This window comes from Mobula hypostoma, chromosome 2 (genome assembly GCF_963921235.1).
Source record: "Mobula hypostoma chromosome 2, sMobHyp1.1, whole genome shotgun sequence".
NCBI lineage: Eukaryota > Metazoa > Chordata > Chondrichthyes > Myliobatiformes > Myliobatidae > Mobula > Mobula hypostoma.
In genome coordinates this window covers 12,181,976-12,198,900 of record NC_086098.1, presented here as the reverse complement: position 1 = coordinate 12,198,900, position 16,925 = coordinate 12,181,976, and the positions used below count along the sequence as shown (strand labels likewise).

General features: G+C 40.1%; 2 protein-coding genes across 4 annotated transcripts in view; one reads left to right on the top strand and one right to left on the bottom strand.

The window, feature by feature from the left end:
• nt5dc1 (5'-nucleotidase domain containing 1) overlaps nt 1-16,925 on the top strand; it is a 665,771-nt gene that overhangs the window by 264,266 nt on the left and 384,580 nt on the right. The gene's annotated exons all lie outside the window — the stretch shown is intronic.
• Nucleotides 169-12,593, bottom strand: LOC134338074 (collagen alpha-1(X) chain-like). Of its 3 annotated transcripts, none has more exons than XM_063033610.1 (3): nt 11,599-12,593; nt 10,852-10,950; nt 169-3,105 (listed from the first exon to the last, which is right to left on the bottom strand). In XM_063033610.1, exons 2-3 carry the CDS (start codon nt 10,934-10,936, stop codon nt 1,271-1,273), a joined length of 1,920 nt encoding a protein of 639 aa, XP_062889680.1. In that variant the 5' UTR covers nt 10,937-10,950; nt 11,599-12,593; the 3' UTR covers nt 169-1,270. The 3 variants fall into 3 exon arrangements, with proteins under 3 accessions (XP_062889680.1, XP_062889687.1, XP_062889693.1); XM_063033617.1 differs by having other exon boundaries at nt 11,734-12,593; XM_063033623.1 differs by lacking the exon at nt 11,599-12,593 and adding an exon at nt 6,504-6,566 and having other exon boundaries at nt 10,852-11,048.

The window sequence follows — 16,925 nt, the reverse complement described above, 5'->3', positions numbered from 1 at the left end:
TGAGCTCCACCAGCAGGCTCATCCATTCCTATCTACTCAGTACAAGCCATTGAAATGTTAATCTCTGCCCTCCACCTCTACTTAACTTCCCCCATACTTTCCCAGAAGCGATATACCCATCTTGCCAATCTGTGGCTCAGCATGGCCAAACTTGTAATGATCAAGCACCTCTATAATACTGGATGAATAGAAGCAAGCGGGATTCAGAGTAACATCATAAACAATTTTATTTTTTATGCACATTTTGAAATAAAATGTTTTGTAACTATTAATGCATTTCAATACAGTTTTAATTTATTTTTTAGTAGTAAGCCCTTGGGTTTATAAAAAAAAAGGTTCAACATACTTGTTTTCTGAACAATATTGCCAGTTGAGTCCTGTTATAGTTATAAATGGGTTTCTATTATCCATAGCACCTCCTTGTGAATTAATTCTGGAATAATTCATTTGTAAGTTAAGAATTTGACAAATCTTTAAATAATAATTGGTTTACAATAGATTGGTTTTGAATAGTTCTATGTGGAAAACACTAAAGTACTAGCTTTTTTAAAAAATGTGTTTCTATTGTGATATTTCAGTTTAACATAGCATAGTCAAACTTTTCTGTCAGCTTATTTCACAACACATGCACTTGCTGCTTGAAGCCTAATTCTTTGTAACACTTTGGGTCCTCTTGCTGCCAGGAGGAATAGTTGCATGTTGTAAATATTTGGAAAGCCCCTGTTGGTTCTATCTGAAGGGATATGGATGAAAATAATCATTGAGCAGTTGGTCAAGTGAGCCATTATGTGATTGATCGTTATAAAATCTGTAAGAAACATTTTTAACTAAGACATTTGAAATAACATCAATTCTCTACTGTCTTTCTTTGCTAGGGTGGAGTTGACTGATTGGCACTAATTCTCCTTTGAAACAATGGGCAATAGATATGAATTTAATGATATATTTTCCCTGAACTTTATAGAACATAGTGAAAAGGCTAATTGCCATTTAGCCGGAGACAGTAATGGAGCAGTTTGATAAAGTGCTGTGGAAAGGAGTTTCAACATTAACCCACCTTGGACAGAAGAGGAGTGGGAAATGTTCACGCACAGGCTCCATCCAGCAAGCCACCCAAAACGTTTTAGTTGTGAAGCTTTTTTGAAAAGTATTCTGTTTGAATTGGCAGCACCCCACAAACATGTAGAAACTACTCGTTGCTGCGGTGGGGGTTGGGATATTTGTAGGTGATGTGGGCGACCAGGAGAATTGCCAATATAATTGACATGCATCAAATAGTTTGACTAATTAAAAATCCCGAGAAGGATGAATGCATATAATCAGAAGAATATAAGCCATTGGACTCAACTGAAGGTAACTCAACATAAACTTGGTCATTTTCACGTAAATGTATTATAGAACTCCCTGAGGCTTGATCAACGTAACCCTCTGTATAGTCATCATATGTGTACATTATGGGTTCGTGATTTTTGAACAGTCCAACCCAAACATTTCCTCCTTTGACTTGTAAATGGTAAGTGAAGTGATAGATACCTGGTGTTTTACATGTAAATATTCCAGTTGTTGGATCATAGTCATTGTTTTGATTGGCTAATATTTTGTCAAATACGATTGGTTGTCGTGTTGCTGGGTAGGATTCTGAAAGGATGGCTGTAAAAGCCGGATATGAATTTGCCACACCTCCTTCTATGAAGCCATTGTAACCCCCATACTTTCCTGTCTGTGCACTTTCCCCCGGAGGCCCTGGTGGACCAGGTGGGCCAGGTGGACCTGGAGGACCTTCTGGACCTGGAGGACCAGGTGCTCCTTCAGGTAACTTTTCAAGAAAGCCAGCAGAAAGACCTGGTAGTCCTGGTGGCCCTGGAGGTCCTGGATCTCCTTTTTCACCAGGGAATCCTGGAGGTCCTTGGTAACCAGGAGGGCCTCTTGAACCAGGAGGTCCAGTGGGCCCATCCATTCCAACCTCACCGGCAAACCCTGGTGGCCCTGGAAGACCTTGAGCACCAGGTTCACCTGTTTTTCCAGGTGGGCCAATGGGTCCAATGGCTCCTTTTTGGCCAGGTGGTCCCATTGGACCTTCAGGTCCTGGCACACCAGGTTCTCCTGGAATTCCTGATTTGCCTGGGGTACCCCCTGGACCCATCTCACCCTTTGGTCCCTGATAACCTTGAGCGCCTGCTGAGCCCTGTGCCCCTTTAGCCCCTGGTGCTCCAGGTGGACCAGGCGCACCTTGTAGACCTTCAGGCCCAGATGGACCAGGTGGTCCTAAAAGTCCAGAGGCTCCAGGATTGCCTGTGGCACCTTTCTCGCCTTTCTCTCCAGGATATCCGGCAGGGCCTGGAGCACCTGGGTCCCCCTTAGGTCCTGGTGGGCCCTGTCTCCCAAAACCAGGAAGTCCAGGTTCACCGGGTATGCCTTGGGCACCAGGTGGACCATCGGGTCCAGGAGGTCCTGGTAACCCTGGTGTGCCATCTTCTCCAGGCTTTCCAATACCTGGTGGTCCAGGTAACCCAGGTGGCCCTTTTTGGCCTGGTGCACCAGAAAATCCAGGTGAACCTGGTGAGCCCTTTTCACCTTTCTCTCCTGGTTTTCCAGGAAGGCCTGTCACTCCTGGTTTTCCATATCCTGTTTCACCACGAATTCCTTGTGGTCCTGGTGGCCCAGGAGGACCCCTTTCACCTGCACGGCCCGGTATTCCAACTCCTCTTTCTCCCTTTTCACCAATTGGACCAGGGTCCCCTGGTTCTCCTTTCTCGCCAGGTGGACCTATTGGTCCTGTAGCACCTGGTGACCCTGGTGCACCTGGTTTACCAGGAATGGACAATCCATTTGGCCCTGGAAATCCTCTTGGACCTGGTGAACCTTTCTGTCCTTGCATGCCAGGAGATCCCATGTTGCCTTTTGGTCCCTGGTCGCCTCTTTCACCTGTCTTTCCCGGTGGTCCTGGAGCACCCTGCTTCCCTACTCCTGGCAGCCCCTGTGGGCCTGGCTGCCCTGGTGGGCCTGGTGGTCCTTGAATTCCAGCACCTGGTTTTCCTGGGTATCCTGGTGGACCCGGCGGACCGGGGTATCCTCGTGGACCTTGTGGTCCTCGATGCCATCTCACTGTTAATACGAGATGAAGAGATCTAGTTTAGATTATGGTATTGACTAAATTTATATTGCTACATTATAAGGGTTTTACTGATTTCAATATTACCCTTTTTAAGGATGTATATTTTGAGAGGATTAGATAGATTTTCTGAGTATGCCTGCAGGAAAAAGAATCTCAGGGTTGGATGTGGTGATATTATTGTCCTATGATAATAAAATTTACTTTGAACTTTGAACCTTTGAGAATATAAAAGCAAGGATGTAATGTTAAGGCTTTATAAGATGCTGGTGAGGCCTCATTTGAAGTATTGTGAGCAGTTTTGGGCCCCTTATCTAAGAAAGGATGTGCTGACATTGAAGAGGGTTTAAAGGAGGTTCACAAAAATTATCAGTGGAATCCACAAGAATGAAGGGGGTCTTATTGAAACCTATTGAATGTTGAAACTCCTCACAGAGTAGATTTGGAGAGGATGGTTCCTATGGTGGGGGAGTCTAAGACCAGAGGACACAGCCTCAAAATAGAGGGATGACCATTTATAATGGAGATGAAGAGGAACTCCTTTAGCCAGAGAGTGGTGAATTGGTGGGGTTCTTTGCCACAGTCAGCTGTGGAGGCCAGGTCGTTGGATATATTTAAGGCAGAGGTTGATAGATTCTTGATTAGTCAAGCCATGAAGGGTTATGGGGAGAAGGCTGGAGATTAGGGCTGAGAGGGAAATGGATCTGCCATGATGAAATGGCAGAGCAGACGTGATGGGCCAAATGACCTAATTCTGCTCCTATATCTTATGTTCGTAAGGCCTATTTCAAGAGATGAATAGAAATGCCCAGTAATGTGAAGCTTATGATGATTTTTCTTTTTTATTTATTTACAAAAGTTAGTAACTTATTAGCATGAGTTATACCGGTAAAGAAGCAGATATTTAGAAGGTTTATAAAAAATAATGGATTGTGAGTAAGTGTATTGCAAGAACTTGAGACAATTATTCAGCTGTTACACAAATCCTTGTAACAGATTTGATTTTAATAATTTAAAAGTTCTATGTTCCCAGGTTTATATACGTAGAAGGAATTGTATATTAATGCCAGGCTTGTATCCCTTCCCCTTATGAGGCCAACTTCCAGTCCAGATAATTGGGCGTGGATATATAGGCTGACACTTCACTGTGGTGCTGGGGGATTACCAGGATGTCAGAGGTGGCTTCATTTAACCATGATATTAAGCAGAGATCCGGTTTATCTTTAGCAGCAAGTACAAAGAGCCAGGGGAACGCAACAGGTCAGGCAGTGTCTATGGGGAAGAAAGGATTCATTGTTCTTTTTCAGAATGAGCCAGGGGATATCCTGGGCAATAATTATACCTCAAATTTTCATGTATCTCATCACTACAACATGGCTGTTTTTAGAAACTTGGCTCTGCACAAATTGCCTTCATTATTACCTGTATAACACCTGTGACAATGTCTAAATAGATACTTCATTGATTGAAAATTTACAGCAGTCCATAGAGGTAAGTTTCTGCCCCATGCTAGAATAGAATCCTGATGAATGATGCTGGCCCGAAATGTTGACTGTTTATACCCTTCCACGGATGCTGCCTGACTTGCTGAGTTCCTCCAGCATTTATTGCTCAATATTTCCACCATCTGCAGAATCTCTTGTGTTTAGAAATTTTTATTCCCTTTTATTGTTCATCATTGTGATCACTTTCCCCACCTCTGCCCATGATATAGTGCCAGTACCTTAGTTAAGTTGTTGTAGCAGCACAGAAAAAGGCCACAGCATGATGCATAACTACTTGTTTAGCTCTCCCCGATTAGTAGTCTATGCAACTGGCCAGAAGTCCAGGAACTGATGGCTGCAACTATTGGCAAACTTCAAGTTTACCCAGTTAAACCCTTTCATTATGTTATGGATCTCCACCTGGTTGGTTTTACCTCTTGTCTTCTGCAGAGAAGTGTGCCTCAGTCTGCTTGGTTTTCTTGACAGTGGAAAATCTTCAAGTTGTGTTATCATCCTGGTAAATTACTTTGCACCCCCTTCAAAGCTTTCATATTCTTGTTGTGATATTGAGACCAGAAATCTTCCTTTTGCTCTGAGTGCAGTCCAAATGAGAAAATTTCAACTCTGATTTTTGACGTCAAAATGAGCTCCAGTTGCTTGTTTTGCTTTTTAGATGAAGCTGTTAGTACATTTGAGTTTCTGTGTCCTGTTATTTCTCTGTCCCGTTCAGACTGTCACTAGGCTAAAGCTACATGACGCAACAGAAATTGCTGGAGATTTATGGCAGGTATCTCTAGAATCTTGTGTTTTTACTTCAGATTTCATGTTTCATCATGCTTTTTAATTGCTCTGGGTTTCAAATGATCTATAAGCACATAGAGTATTGATCTTAAGAAGCAGAATTAGGCCATTTGGCCCATCGAGTCTGCTCTGCCATTCCATCATGGCTGACTTATTATTACTCTCAACCCCCTTCTCCCCATAACCTTTGCCCTAACTAATCAAGAACCTATGAACCGTTGCCTTAAATATAATCCATCGTCTTGGCCTCCACAGCCATCTATGGCAATGAATTCCACAGATTCATTACCCTCTGGCTCAAGAGATGCCTCCTCATTTCTGTTCTAAATGGATGCCCCTCTATGCTGACTGGTTAGAGTGTAATGAGGAATAAAAGTCTAGTAGTAGTGAAACAAATTGAAACAAAATTCCTCCCATTGAGAAAGCACAGGATCCAAGCATACCTTAACAGTCTAACAGTTTCAGAGCAAAACAAAGCATAACTCAGCAGCAACATACCATCCACTTTAAGGCTCCCCCTAACACTTTGTCACTACGAACAATGTAGCATCGATTTATTATCTTAGTTGTATAGTTTGCCTTCTTTTACACCTTGGTTGATTGTTAGACTTTGTCTATTTCTGTACAGGTGTTTGTACAATTCTATTGTATTTCCATATTTACTTTGAACTTTGAATATTTTAGCTGATTTTAATAGTTGGAGCAAATCACAGTTTCTTTGACACTCCAAGAACTCAGTGATAGTGTTTTATAGTTAGCGGTCTAATGGTAAAAAGAGGAACTGGTGATTGTGGAAAAATGTGTTTGCAGAGAGGAGAGATGATGACAGAAAACTGATTGTAATGGAAATCTGGGAAGTTGGAGTTTGAAGTCATTTACCTAACATTACAATAAGTGGCACACCACATTCGTTTAGTAAGTTGGTCTGAGAAAGTCATTAAGAAGTGAGTAAAATTGATAGGGAAGGGCATAATTGGAGAGTTGATGTGACAAAAACACATCACATAAATAAACTAGATTTCTTATTCCCCTGCAATAATCTTGCTTCTATTAAGAATTATTAATGGACAATTCAATTCTCTGTGTAATACAAGCCTACTTCTCACCTCCGGGGATAGACACGCGGTTTTCTTCCGAACTTTCAGAACTTCGATCTATGCTTCGTTGACCTGTTTTGGAAAAGTCAACAAAGCACTATGGAACTTGGTGAATATTTTCATTTTTTACTTTGGGTTCACATACAAGCACAGAAGTAATATCTGGAATTGGATTGCCACAAATGATCTTTTGGCAGTTCTGCAATAATTTATGTTTATTCGTGTTCCTAGTGAAGAAGAAATATAAATGTCATGGTTAATATTCTCTCAGCTCCTTGCATGTAACTAATGTTGTATTAAAAGTTTGTATTTAGTACCTCATTAAAAAAAGAGTACATCTTTTGATCACCAAGCCAACTTTTGATTTGTGTTCAAACTTCAACTCCCTGATGAGCTTTAATTTCTGACGGGAGTTACATATGGGCCTCCGAACAGTACCCAGGATATGGGCTACAAATAACAACATGAGATAGAAAATGTATGTCAAAAGGGAAATGTTGCCATACACATGGGGGATTTCAATATGCAGGTAGATTGTAGAAAATCAGGTTGGTGCTGGATCCCAAGAGGGAGAATTTGTAGAATGCTTGTAAGATGGCATGTTAGAGCAGCTTGTGGTTGGGCCCACTAGGGAAAAGGCTATTCTGGATTAGGTGTTGTGAAATGAACTGGATTTTATTAGGGAACTTAAGGTAAAGGTACCCTTAGGTGACAGGGAGTATAATATGATAGACTTCACCTTGCAATTTAAGAAGGAGAAACTAAAGTCGGGTGTATCAGTATTACAGTGGAGTAAAAGGAATTACAGAGGCATGAGAGAGGAGCTGACCAAAGTTGATTGGTGGGGGCCACTAGCAGCGATAACAACAGAGCAGCAATGGCTGAAGTTTGTATCAGTTCTGTAGTAAAACATTTTTGACACAATTAAAAAATGTAATTACTTGAACCATTTCCCTGCCTTGCTAAATTATTTTAGTGCTGATTTTAATCAAGTTGTATATGAATAAAAAGTAAACAGAAAATCAAAAAATGAACCCATATTTTACATACAAGTCTTTTAAAACCTGCAATGAAGAACTAACATTAACTTCTATTTTTTTCTCTGTTTATGGTTAAAGTTAGATACTAAGAAAGTCTATATTGTTAGATGTAAAGTACAATAGACTATTATGTATATAATAAGAACTGTGTTTTTAGTTAATTAAAACAAGGTTGCCATTGACATTTTTTATATTTTGATGATACTTATGCAACCTGTTTTACATTTTTTTAGTTCTTATTTTATCTCCTTAATAAACTCAATGTCCTTGGGTTGAATTGAGTTCACAGGCCCGGATATCTTAATTGCTGGCAATGCCACATTCGTTACACTGGACTGCCTGGATTGACCATGAACACTGCACCACACCCTTCTGACTAAGCCATGTCAGGACCATGTGGGTGAATATTTAACCAATTACGAGCAGAGGAAAGACTTACCATTCATGAATCTATTATGGTGAACTAATAGAATATTCTTTCTTAGCAATAATTAGATTCTCTAATCTAAAAATAACTGCAAAGCACTCTGGTTAATGTTAATTTTTTGCAAAACAAATTAAATAGTATTATAATAGTAAGTTTGATTTTATTTATTCTTAATAGGAGCACATTACTTTTGTTTGGAAAGAACTCATTTGATAAACTCAGCTGAAAGGCCAAGGTCTGTTACTCAAGCTGTTGAAAATAAACCAAGACTTTGCAGCTGGATGATGCCATAAGATTCAGCCAGAATAATTACTACTAGAAATATTGCAAAATAATAAAAAATAAAGGCCTTGATAGAGAGGATGTGGAGATGTTTCTTGTGGTGGGGGGAGTCTAACACCAGAGGACATCACCTCAGAATTAAGAGATACCCATTTTGAAAAGAGATGAGGAAATATTTATTTAACCAGAGAGCAGCGAATCTCTGGAATTTGTTGCAACAGGCGATGTGGAGGGCAAATCCTTAGATATACTTAAGACAGAGTTTGTTAGATTCTTGCTTAGTCAGGGCATGATGGGATATGGGGAGAAAGCAGGTGATTGGGGCTGAGAGGGAAAGTTGATCAACCATGATGAAATGGCACAACTGACTTGATGGGTCAAGTGGCCTAATTCTGCTCCTCTATCTTATGGTCTTATCATCTAAATTAAGAAGAATAGACGTCTTAACTTTAAGCACAATTATTTGTTTCATTATTGCCATGGTAGTTTATTTTCCGCCTGGTTATTGGTTTTAACAATAACTGATTATTAGCAACTGATACCTCATTGTAGGTTTTAATATCTGTATGGTACCTATTATTTTGTAAACTTCTTGTCTCTCTAATTTACCTGTATTGCTTTCGTTTCAGGTCTGCATAGTATTTGGCTCTTCCTTGCCAAGGTTGGGTGTCCATAAGGAAACACCTGAGTTAATTGACTCAGATGGAAATCCTGACCTTATGTGGACCTGATGTTAACCTGGGACTAATTGAGGGACAGATTTTACAACAGTTACTGAAGGTACTGGGCACTAAACCAGAAATTGACTATCATGGCCAGTATCAGCTGACGTAGGGTTGATGACCTCATTCATTTCCGTAGCGATTATTGGCCACCTTTTTTTAAAAAAAGTTACGTTCCTTTAATGTTTTAATGGTTTGCAATTACAATAACATTTAATTAATTAACTATGTACAAAATACTGCTTGAATCTTAATGGCTTCTAAACATATTTCTTAAAACTTTTCAAAGCTTTAACAGGAAACAAAGGCCACTTTCAGCTTTGCCTTCTGATAAAACATATCAGGGCAATACAGGGATCGGCCTTTGGCCTAGCCATTGCTGCCCATTATCAAGATGCAGAGGGAAAACAAGATGTATCCTCTATGTCTGTCCCTGATGAACATGTCCAGCATGGACACAGCTTGGTATTGTTATCAGTTTGTGGCACATCCACTTCTTCAGAAGATTAAAAAAATTTACCATGTACTGGATGACTGTTACCAATTTTTACAGACTCACCTTAGAAAAACCACTATATGGATGCCTTCCAGCTTTTTAGCATCAGGAAGCACTACCTCAATAGGGATGAAGCTAAGAGCTGGAAAGTTGATTGGCAAAAGGGATATGAGAGGATCTAAGATCTGGAAAGTTCATCCTTCCCCCTCCTGTCTTCTCCTATCATTTCGGATCTCCCCCTCCCCCTCCCACTTTCAAATCTCTTACTATCTCTATCTTCAGTTAGTCCTGACGAGGGTTTCGGCCTGAAACGTCAACTGTACCTCTTCCTATAGATGCTGCCTGGCCTGCTGCGTTCACCAGCAATTTTTATGTGTGTTGCTTGAAATTTCAGCATCTGCATATTTTCTCGTGTTTGCAGTATCAAATCTAACACCATTTAATACTTAACCTGCTATTTTCATTATTCAACACCAATGAGCTGAACTTTTTCTGACATGTGTATGCCAGTTTTGTAGCACAGAATTTGAACTAATATAATTCAAATTGGAATTTACATTAAAAATAGATACGACTCTCGATTTGTGCAGACACCGATTTTCCTTTACTTTATCATGATTATATTGTGACCTCTGACCTTTCATCTTATTTAGTATCAGCCATTCATCAGTTTATTGGCAATGACTTTTGCCATTTCAAAAATAAAGCGTTGTTGAAGATCTTCGAGACTTTTGAAGTTTAAATAAGCCGTATGATGACAAAGCATCTGAAGAAAATCTATTTTTTTATATCACTTTCTTAGTTATTTATCACAAGAATTGCACAGCATTAACCTAGTCCATTTAAGAAAGCTGCTCCTAGGAGCTTTGATCTGCAAGGATAATACCCCGTTGCTTGTTATTTGCCAATTGTGGTGGTCGACTATTTCATTCTGTCTATGTTGACAAAGACAATTGGAATTATAATATGGATGGATGAAGCAGAACGCATGCCTGTTATACCAGTAATTACTTGGCTGCAAGTTTGTGCAGGAGTGACCCAGGCTCACCCTAGTTGTCTGAGGAGTTGGTGAAGTATTTGGTTTTGGGAGGGACAGAATATGCCATTCTGAGCCCTTTTATATTCCATGTTGTCTGGAAAAGTGCATCAGCGGATAGATGCTTGAAAGGTTTCTTCGCTCAATTTAGTGATGCACAATATGCGGGCCTTGCATCGAGGATATAGAAAAATAAGGTTCGTGAGAAGAAAATAAAAATTAAAAATTAGTTGCCCAAACTATCATTCAGAGACAAGAAACAAAGACCTGAAGATTCAACGGAGCTGCACAGAGCTGTCATTTTGAATGATTTAGTTTATTAAAACTCAGAATAACTACAACATAAACACTTACCATTAGTATATCTATGATATCCAAGTCCATTGACCAAGGTAACAGTTAATAGCAACAGATATGTACCAGCCTCTTTTGGAGCCATCTTTTTGTTCAAATCTGTAAAGGATTTATAGATTTTTTGACTATTGATAGAAAGGAATTTGTGAACCAATATAGTTATCTTTAAATCCAGAGTAGCACTGTGTTCAAGATAAAACTATTACAGGACATAAATTATCTATAAGAAAATAATACATTGTAAAAATTGTGAATTGTTGCATTCTTCTTCAATATTTGAGAAGTTAATATCATTTATAGTTTTAAAACTGCTAACAATTACAACATTTAAGTTCTTACACCAGCACACACAAAATGCTGGAGGAACTCAACAGGTCAGGTGGCAGCTGTGGAAAGGAATAAACAGTCAACGTTTTGGGCTGAGACCCTTCATCACGACTCAGTTAATAAGTGTAGAACTTTATCAGTTCTGAAGAAGGGTCTGGTGTGAAATGCTGACTGGTTATTCCTTTCTGTAGATGCTGCCTGACCTCTTGAATTCCTCCAGCATTTAGTGTGTGCTACTCTGGATTTTCAGCATCTGCAAGACTCTCTTGTGTTTAAATTATTATATTATCTATTGCTTAACAGTGGTCTGCCACTGTATTTAGTATATAGAGTACTTTAAATTCCAGAAATCTAATATTCTGTTAATAAGTAATGTAGTACCATAGAACTAGAATGACAATTAAAGTTTAATAAACATACCGACATTTTTAATCTTCAAAATCTTGATTCAGTGCAGTCTCCCAATAATCTACCCTTTGAAATAGTGGGGTGTCCAATGAAGAAGTCTTTTCTGAAACAATATATGTTGCTTTTTATAAGAGAATGCTTACTCACACAACAGTACTTCAGAAGCTCCTCCCTTCAAATGGAAATACCAATTATACTGCTTCACTCTTCCCAGTGACAAGTTTTATCAGGTCTGTGGTTTCCTCGGTTTTGAGTTGCCTTGCCTTCATTGGCGTTGCTCTCCTCACTGCAGACACAAATGTGGAACAGCTTTCTGGATTGAGTTGTGAATGACTTGCATACTTTGATTGGATTTAGACATCAACTGTACTTGTAAAGAATAGAGGGCACTGCCACAGGTCTATTAAGCTTGTCTCAGACATTGTAATCTAAATATATATAAGTTATGCATGTGGAAGTTCCAATCAGATTGATCAAAACTAGCTGGTCATTTTCTCTGCCATTCAACGGTTGCCGTAATAAAATTGTAATTATGTGAGAACAAGGGGTGTAACAAGAAACAGAAAGAGATAGTCAATAATAAGTCACAAAAGAGTATTGACCAGCAGGTTTCTTATTTCTGTAATTAATTTCCATTAACATCCATGGAACTAAATACCTGAGACAGCCTTCCAGATGCTGTGGTTGGAAACATCTGTGACGATGGGGTCCAAGCCTTCAAGAGTCGAGTGCACAAACACCTATCATCTCTGGGAGGGAAGTCACATGCTTCTTCATAAGCTATCATGAGGGGGACCAGGATAGCAATGCTTGGTTGTTGGTAGGTAGGGTTAATACCTGACTTTCAAGAGCACTTGTGAGTTGTGTTCCGGCTGGACTTAGTCCTTAGACTACTGGAGAACAATGCAGAAAGAACGGGTGCTGTTTTCTCCCAGTAGGGATTAGTTTTGAGTTCCAAGTGATCCTGCTACGTTTTGTCACCCTGCAACCTTATCCTTTAATCTCTTTGAATTACGGAGGACAGCATGTGTATAAATGTCTCTCTCCAGCGGACTTCATCATGATCATCATGACTCCAGTATTTCTACTATTTTTTAATGTTTCTTAATTGTACATATGATTTTTTTGTGTTTCTATTGCTGAGCAGCAGTGAACCATCTGATTGACCTATCAGAGTTCTCTTTGGGAACTAGTTGACTTGATCAGCATTTCTGATTTGGCTGTTGTTCATGATTGCACTTAAAAAAAGACATAACATAGAAACATAGAAAATAGAAACATAGAAACATAGAAAATAGGTGCAGGAGTAGGCCATTCGGCCCTTCGCACCTGCACCGCCATTTATTATGATCATGGCTGATCATCCAACTCAGAACCCTGCACCAGCTTTCCCTCCATACCCTCTGATCCCTCTAGCCACAAGGGCCATATCTAACTCCCTCTTAAATATAGCCAATGAACTGGCCTCAACTCTTTCCTGCGGCAGAGAATTCCACAGATTCACCACTCTCTGTGTGAAGAAGTTTTTCCTAATCTCAGTCCTAAAGGGCTTCGCCTTTATCCTCAAACCGTGACCCCTTGTTCTGGACTTCCTCAACATCGGGAACAATCTTCCTGCATCTAGCCTGTCCAATCCCTTTAGGATTTTATACGTTTCAATCAGATCCCCCCTCAATCTTCTAAATTCCAACGAGTACAAGCCTAGTTCATCTAGTCTTTCTTCATATGAAAGTCCTGCCATCCAAGGAATCAATCTGGTGAACCTTCTTTGTACTCCCTCTATGGCAAGGATATCTTTCCTCAGATTAGGGGACCAAAACTGCACACAATACTCCAGGTGTGGTCTCACCAAGGCTTTGTACAACTGCAGTAGTACCTCCCTGCTCCTGCACTTGAATCCTCTTGCAATGAATGCCAGCATACCATTTGCCTTTTTCACCGCCTGCTGTACCTGCATGCCCACTTTCAATGACTGGTGTATAATGACACCCAGGTCTTGTTGCACCTCCCCTTTTCCTAATTGGCCACCATTCAAATAATAATCTGTTTTCCTGTTTTTGCCACCAAAGTGGATAACCTCACACTTATCCACATTAAATTGCATCTGCCATGAATTTGCCCACTCTCCTAACCTATCCAAGTCACCCTGCATCCTCTTAGCATCCTCCTCACAGCTAACACTGCCGCCCAGCTTCGTGTCATCCGCAAACTTGGAGATGCTGCATTTAATTCCCTCATCTAAATCATTAATATATGTTGTAAACAACTGGGGTCCCAGCACTGAGCCTTGCGGTACCCCATTAGTCACTGCCAGCCATTCTGAAAAGGTCCCGTTTATTCCCACTCTTTGCTTCCTGTCTGCCAACCAATTCTCTATCCACATCAATACCACACCCCCAATACCGTGTGCTTTAAGTTTGCACACTAATCTCCTGTGTGGGACCTTGTCAAAAGCCTTTTGAAAATCCAAATATACCACATCCACTGGTTCTCCCCTATCCACTCTACTAGTTACATCCTCAAAAAATTCTATGAGATTCGTCAGACATAATTTTCCTTTCACAAATCCATGCTGACTTTGTCCAATGATTTCACCGCTTTCCAAATGTGCTGCTATCACATCTTCGATAACTGACTCTAGCATTTTCCCCACCACCCATGTTAGGCTAACCGGTCTATAATTCCCTGGTTTCTCTCTCCCTCCTTTTTTAAAAAGTGGGGTTACGTTAGCCACCCTCCAATCCTCAGGAACTAGTCCAGAATCTAAAGAGTTTTGAAAAATTATCACTAATGCATCCACTATTTCTTGGGCTACTTCCTTAAGCACTCTGGGATGCAGACCATCTGGCCCTGGGAATTTATCTGCCTTTAATCCCTTCAATTTACCTAACACCACTTCCCTACTAACATGTATTTCCCTCAGTTTCTCCATCTCACTGGACCCTCTGTCCCCTACTATTTATGTCCTCCTTAGTGAAGACAGAACCAAAGTAGTTATTCAATTGGTCTGCCATGTCCTTGCTCCCCATAATCAATTCACCGGTTTCTGTCTGTAGGGGACCTACATTTGTCTTAACCAACCTTTTTCTTTTCACAGATCTGTAAAAGCTTTTACAGCCAGTTTTTATGTTCCCTGCCAGTTTTCTCTCATAATCTTTTTTCCCCTTCCTAATTAAGCCCTTTGTCCTCCTCTGCTGAACTCTGAATTTCTCCCAGTCCTCAGCTGAGCCACTTTTTCTGGCTAATTTGTATGCTTCTTCTTTGGAATTGATACTATCCCTAATTTCCCTTGTCAGCCATGGGGTGCACTACCTTCCTTGATTTATTCTTTTGCCAAACTGGGATGAACAATTGTTGTAGTTCTATTGGCTGATACCTCCACATTGTAGCATCTGCTCAGTATTACTGTGTGATGACAGCCAAGATTGTTGTGTGCACAAGTCTCAAGACTGGCGTTCAAGCCTGCAATCTTTTGACTTGAGTAAATGATGAATGCTACTCACTTGGTGATGATTGAACCCCTCCACATTTCTCATGTGTTGATCAAATTTTTCTGATTTGTCTTCCTTAGAATGGATGTACTTTTGTATTATCACCTAATGATTTTCTTTTATTGGATCTCACGTGCCTAAGAGTATGTTCACTCTTGGTTATGACAGATATGATTAACACACTCTTTAGAACCACGTGTTAAAGAACATATGGTAGGCCTGCTCTGTTGCCGCCGGAATGTGTGGTGACACTTGCGGGTGGCCCCCAGCACTTCCTTGGATTGGTTGGTTGTCAAAGCAAACAATGCATTTCACTCTAGGCTTTGAAGTACATGTTGTAGGAGCTGTGTATTGACTTATTGTTCGTCTCTATTGTATTCATGTTGCGTATCCTCACTCTGGGTTAAGGTGTGATTTGTTACGTGGGCTTGGGCGGCATACAATGCTTGGCAATGGGTGACGGTTCAAATAATACGAATATAGAGACTCGGGTGAGAAGGAAGTACATATTTTTCATTGACTGCTCATCGTTCATCTCCGTTTGAATTTTTTTCAATTGTGCTCGTCTTTGATCCAATTATTTTTGCATGAAAAATCAAATGATTTTATTGTTGTTTTTCAAGTAGTCACTACACGTGATAAAGCTGAAACTAAATCTGAATCTGAATATGCATATATACTTAGAACCACTTGTTTCTTATTTTGTCATGTTCCATTACATTTGCACCTGCTTTTTCTTATCAGTTGTTAAATCTCACATCATATTTTGATTGTGATACAGCATGTGTCGATTTGCTTTTAAGGTGCAGTATATGTGTTTTGTCATTTACCAAGAACTTTAATTAATACTGACCATTATTCTTATATTAATAATGAACTTAGTTTACTCAACATTTATTTTGTTATCCTTTGAACTTCATTTAACATTTTAGTCTGTGAATCTACTCTTCCACTCTCAACCCTAATGTCATATTCAGGCATGATATACCTGCTATATCTGCTCTCCTTTACTGTCATATTGCAAACTAAATTTATTTATTTGCATCACGGAATTGACCTTTCTGGCCTTACGAACTGACTGCTCAGCAATCCCCCGTTTTAACCCTAGTTTAATCATGGAACAATTTACAATGAGTAATTAATCTACCAACCAGTACATCTTTGAACTGTGGGAGGAAACCAGAGCACCTGGAGGAAACCCATGTAGTCTCGTGGAGAACGTACAAACTCCTTACAGGCAGCGGTGGGAAATGAACCCGTGTCACCTGTACTGTAAAGTCTCATTTATTCATGCCTTTTCTGAGGAAACCCATTAGGCTTATAATTTGGAGGTGTTGTGGAGATAACCACAGGTTAGAGAGGCCACAATGCACTCAGGACTTTGAAAACAGACCCAGCAAACTTCAGCTGTAGCAGTGCTGAGCCTGGACTTTGTAAAGCACATTGGGGCTGGTAGATTTGAACTTGCATAATGAAGATGACTGTACCCGAAAATATCACCAGGAAAGAAAATTAGTTGGGAAAAGATCAGCTGAAATGAGATAAATCAGGCAATTTTTTTTGTTCCTTGCAAGAAAATGTTATTGGCTGCAGTCTACAATCACCACAGTCTTTCCACGTGTCCAGGATAAAAAAGCGGGTAGGAAAAATCATTGCGAACTCTGCCCTGCCAGCAAAATGCCTTTTGTGATAACTCCCTTCTTGGAAGGCACTATAGTGCTATTAAAACAAAACTTCACATTATCTTAGAAATTTCTGTCATCAGGCATTTGATCAACCATTCTAGTTAATCCCCACCACTGCCCTCTCTATCTTCTTCCTCAGTCACTGCATTGCACTGCAGACATA

Bases quoted from the DNA above. Each gene is read 5' to 3' on its own strand.
- LOC134338074 (XM_063033623.1), bottom strand. From the start codon at position 10,936: ATGGCTCCAAAAGAGGCTGGTACATATCTGTTGCTATTAACTGTTACC. The intron at 6,567-10,851 runs GTAAGTGTTTAT...TTTCCAAAACAG, and splicing joins ATATCATAGATATACTAATG to GTCAACGAAGCATAGATCGA. The intron at 3,106-6,503 runs GTGAGAAGTAGG...TCGTATTAACAG, and splicing joins CCGCGTGTCTATCCCCGGAG to TGAGATGGCATCGAGGACCA.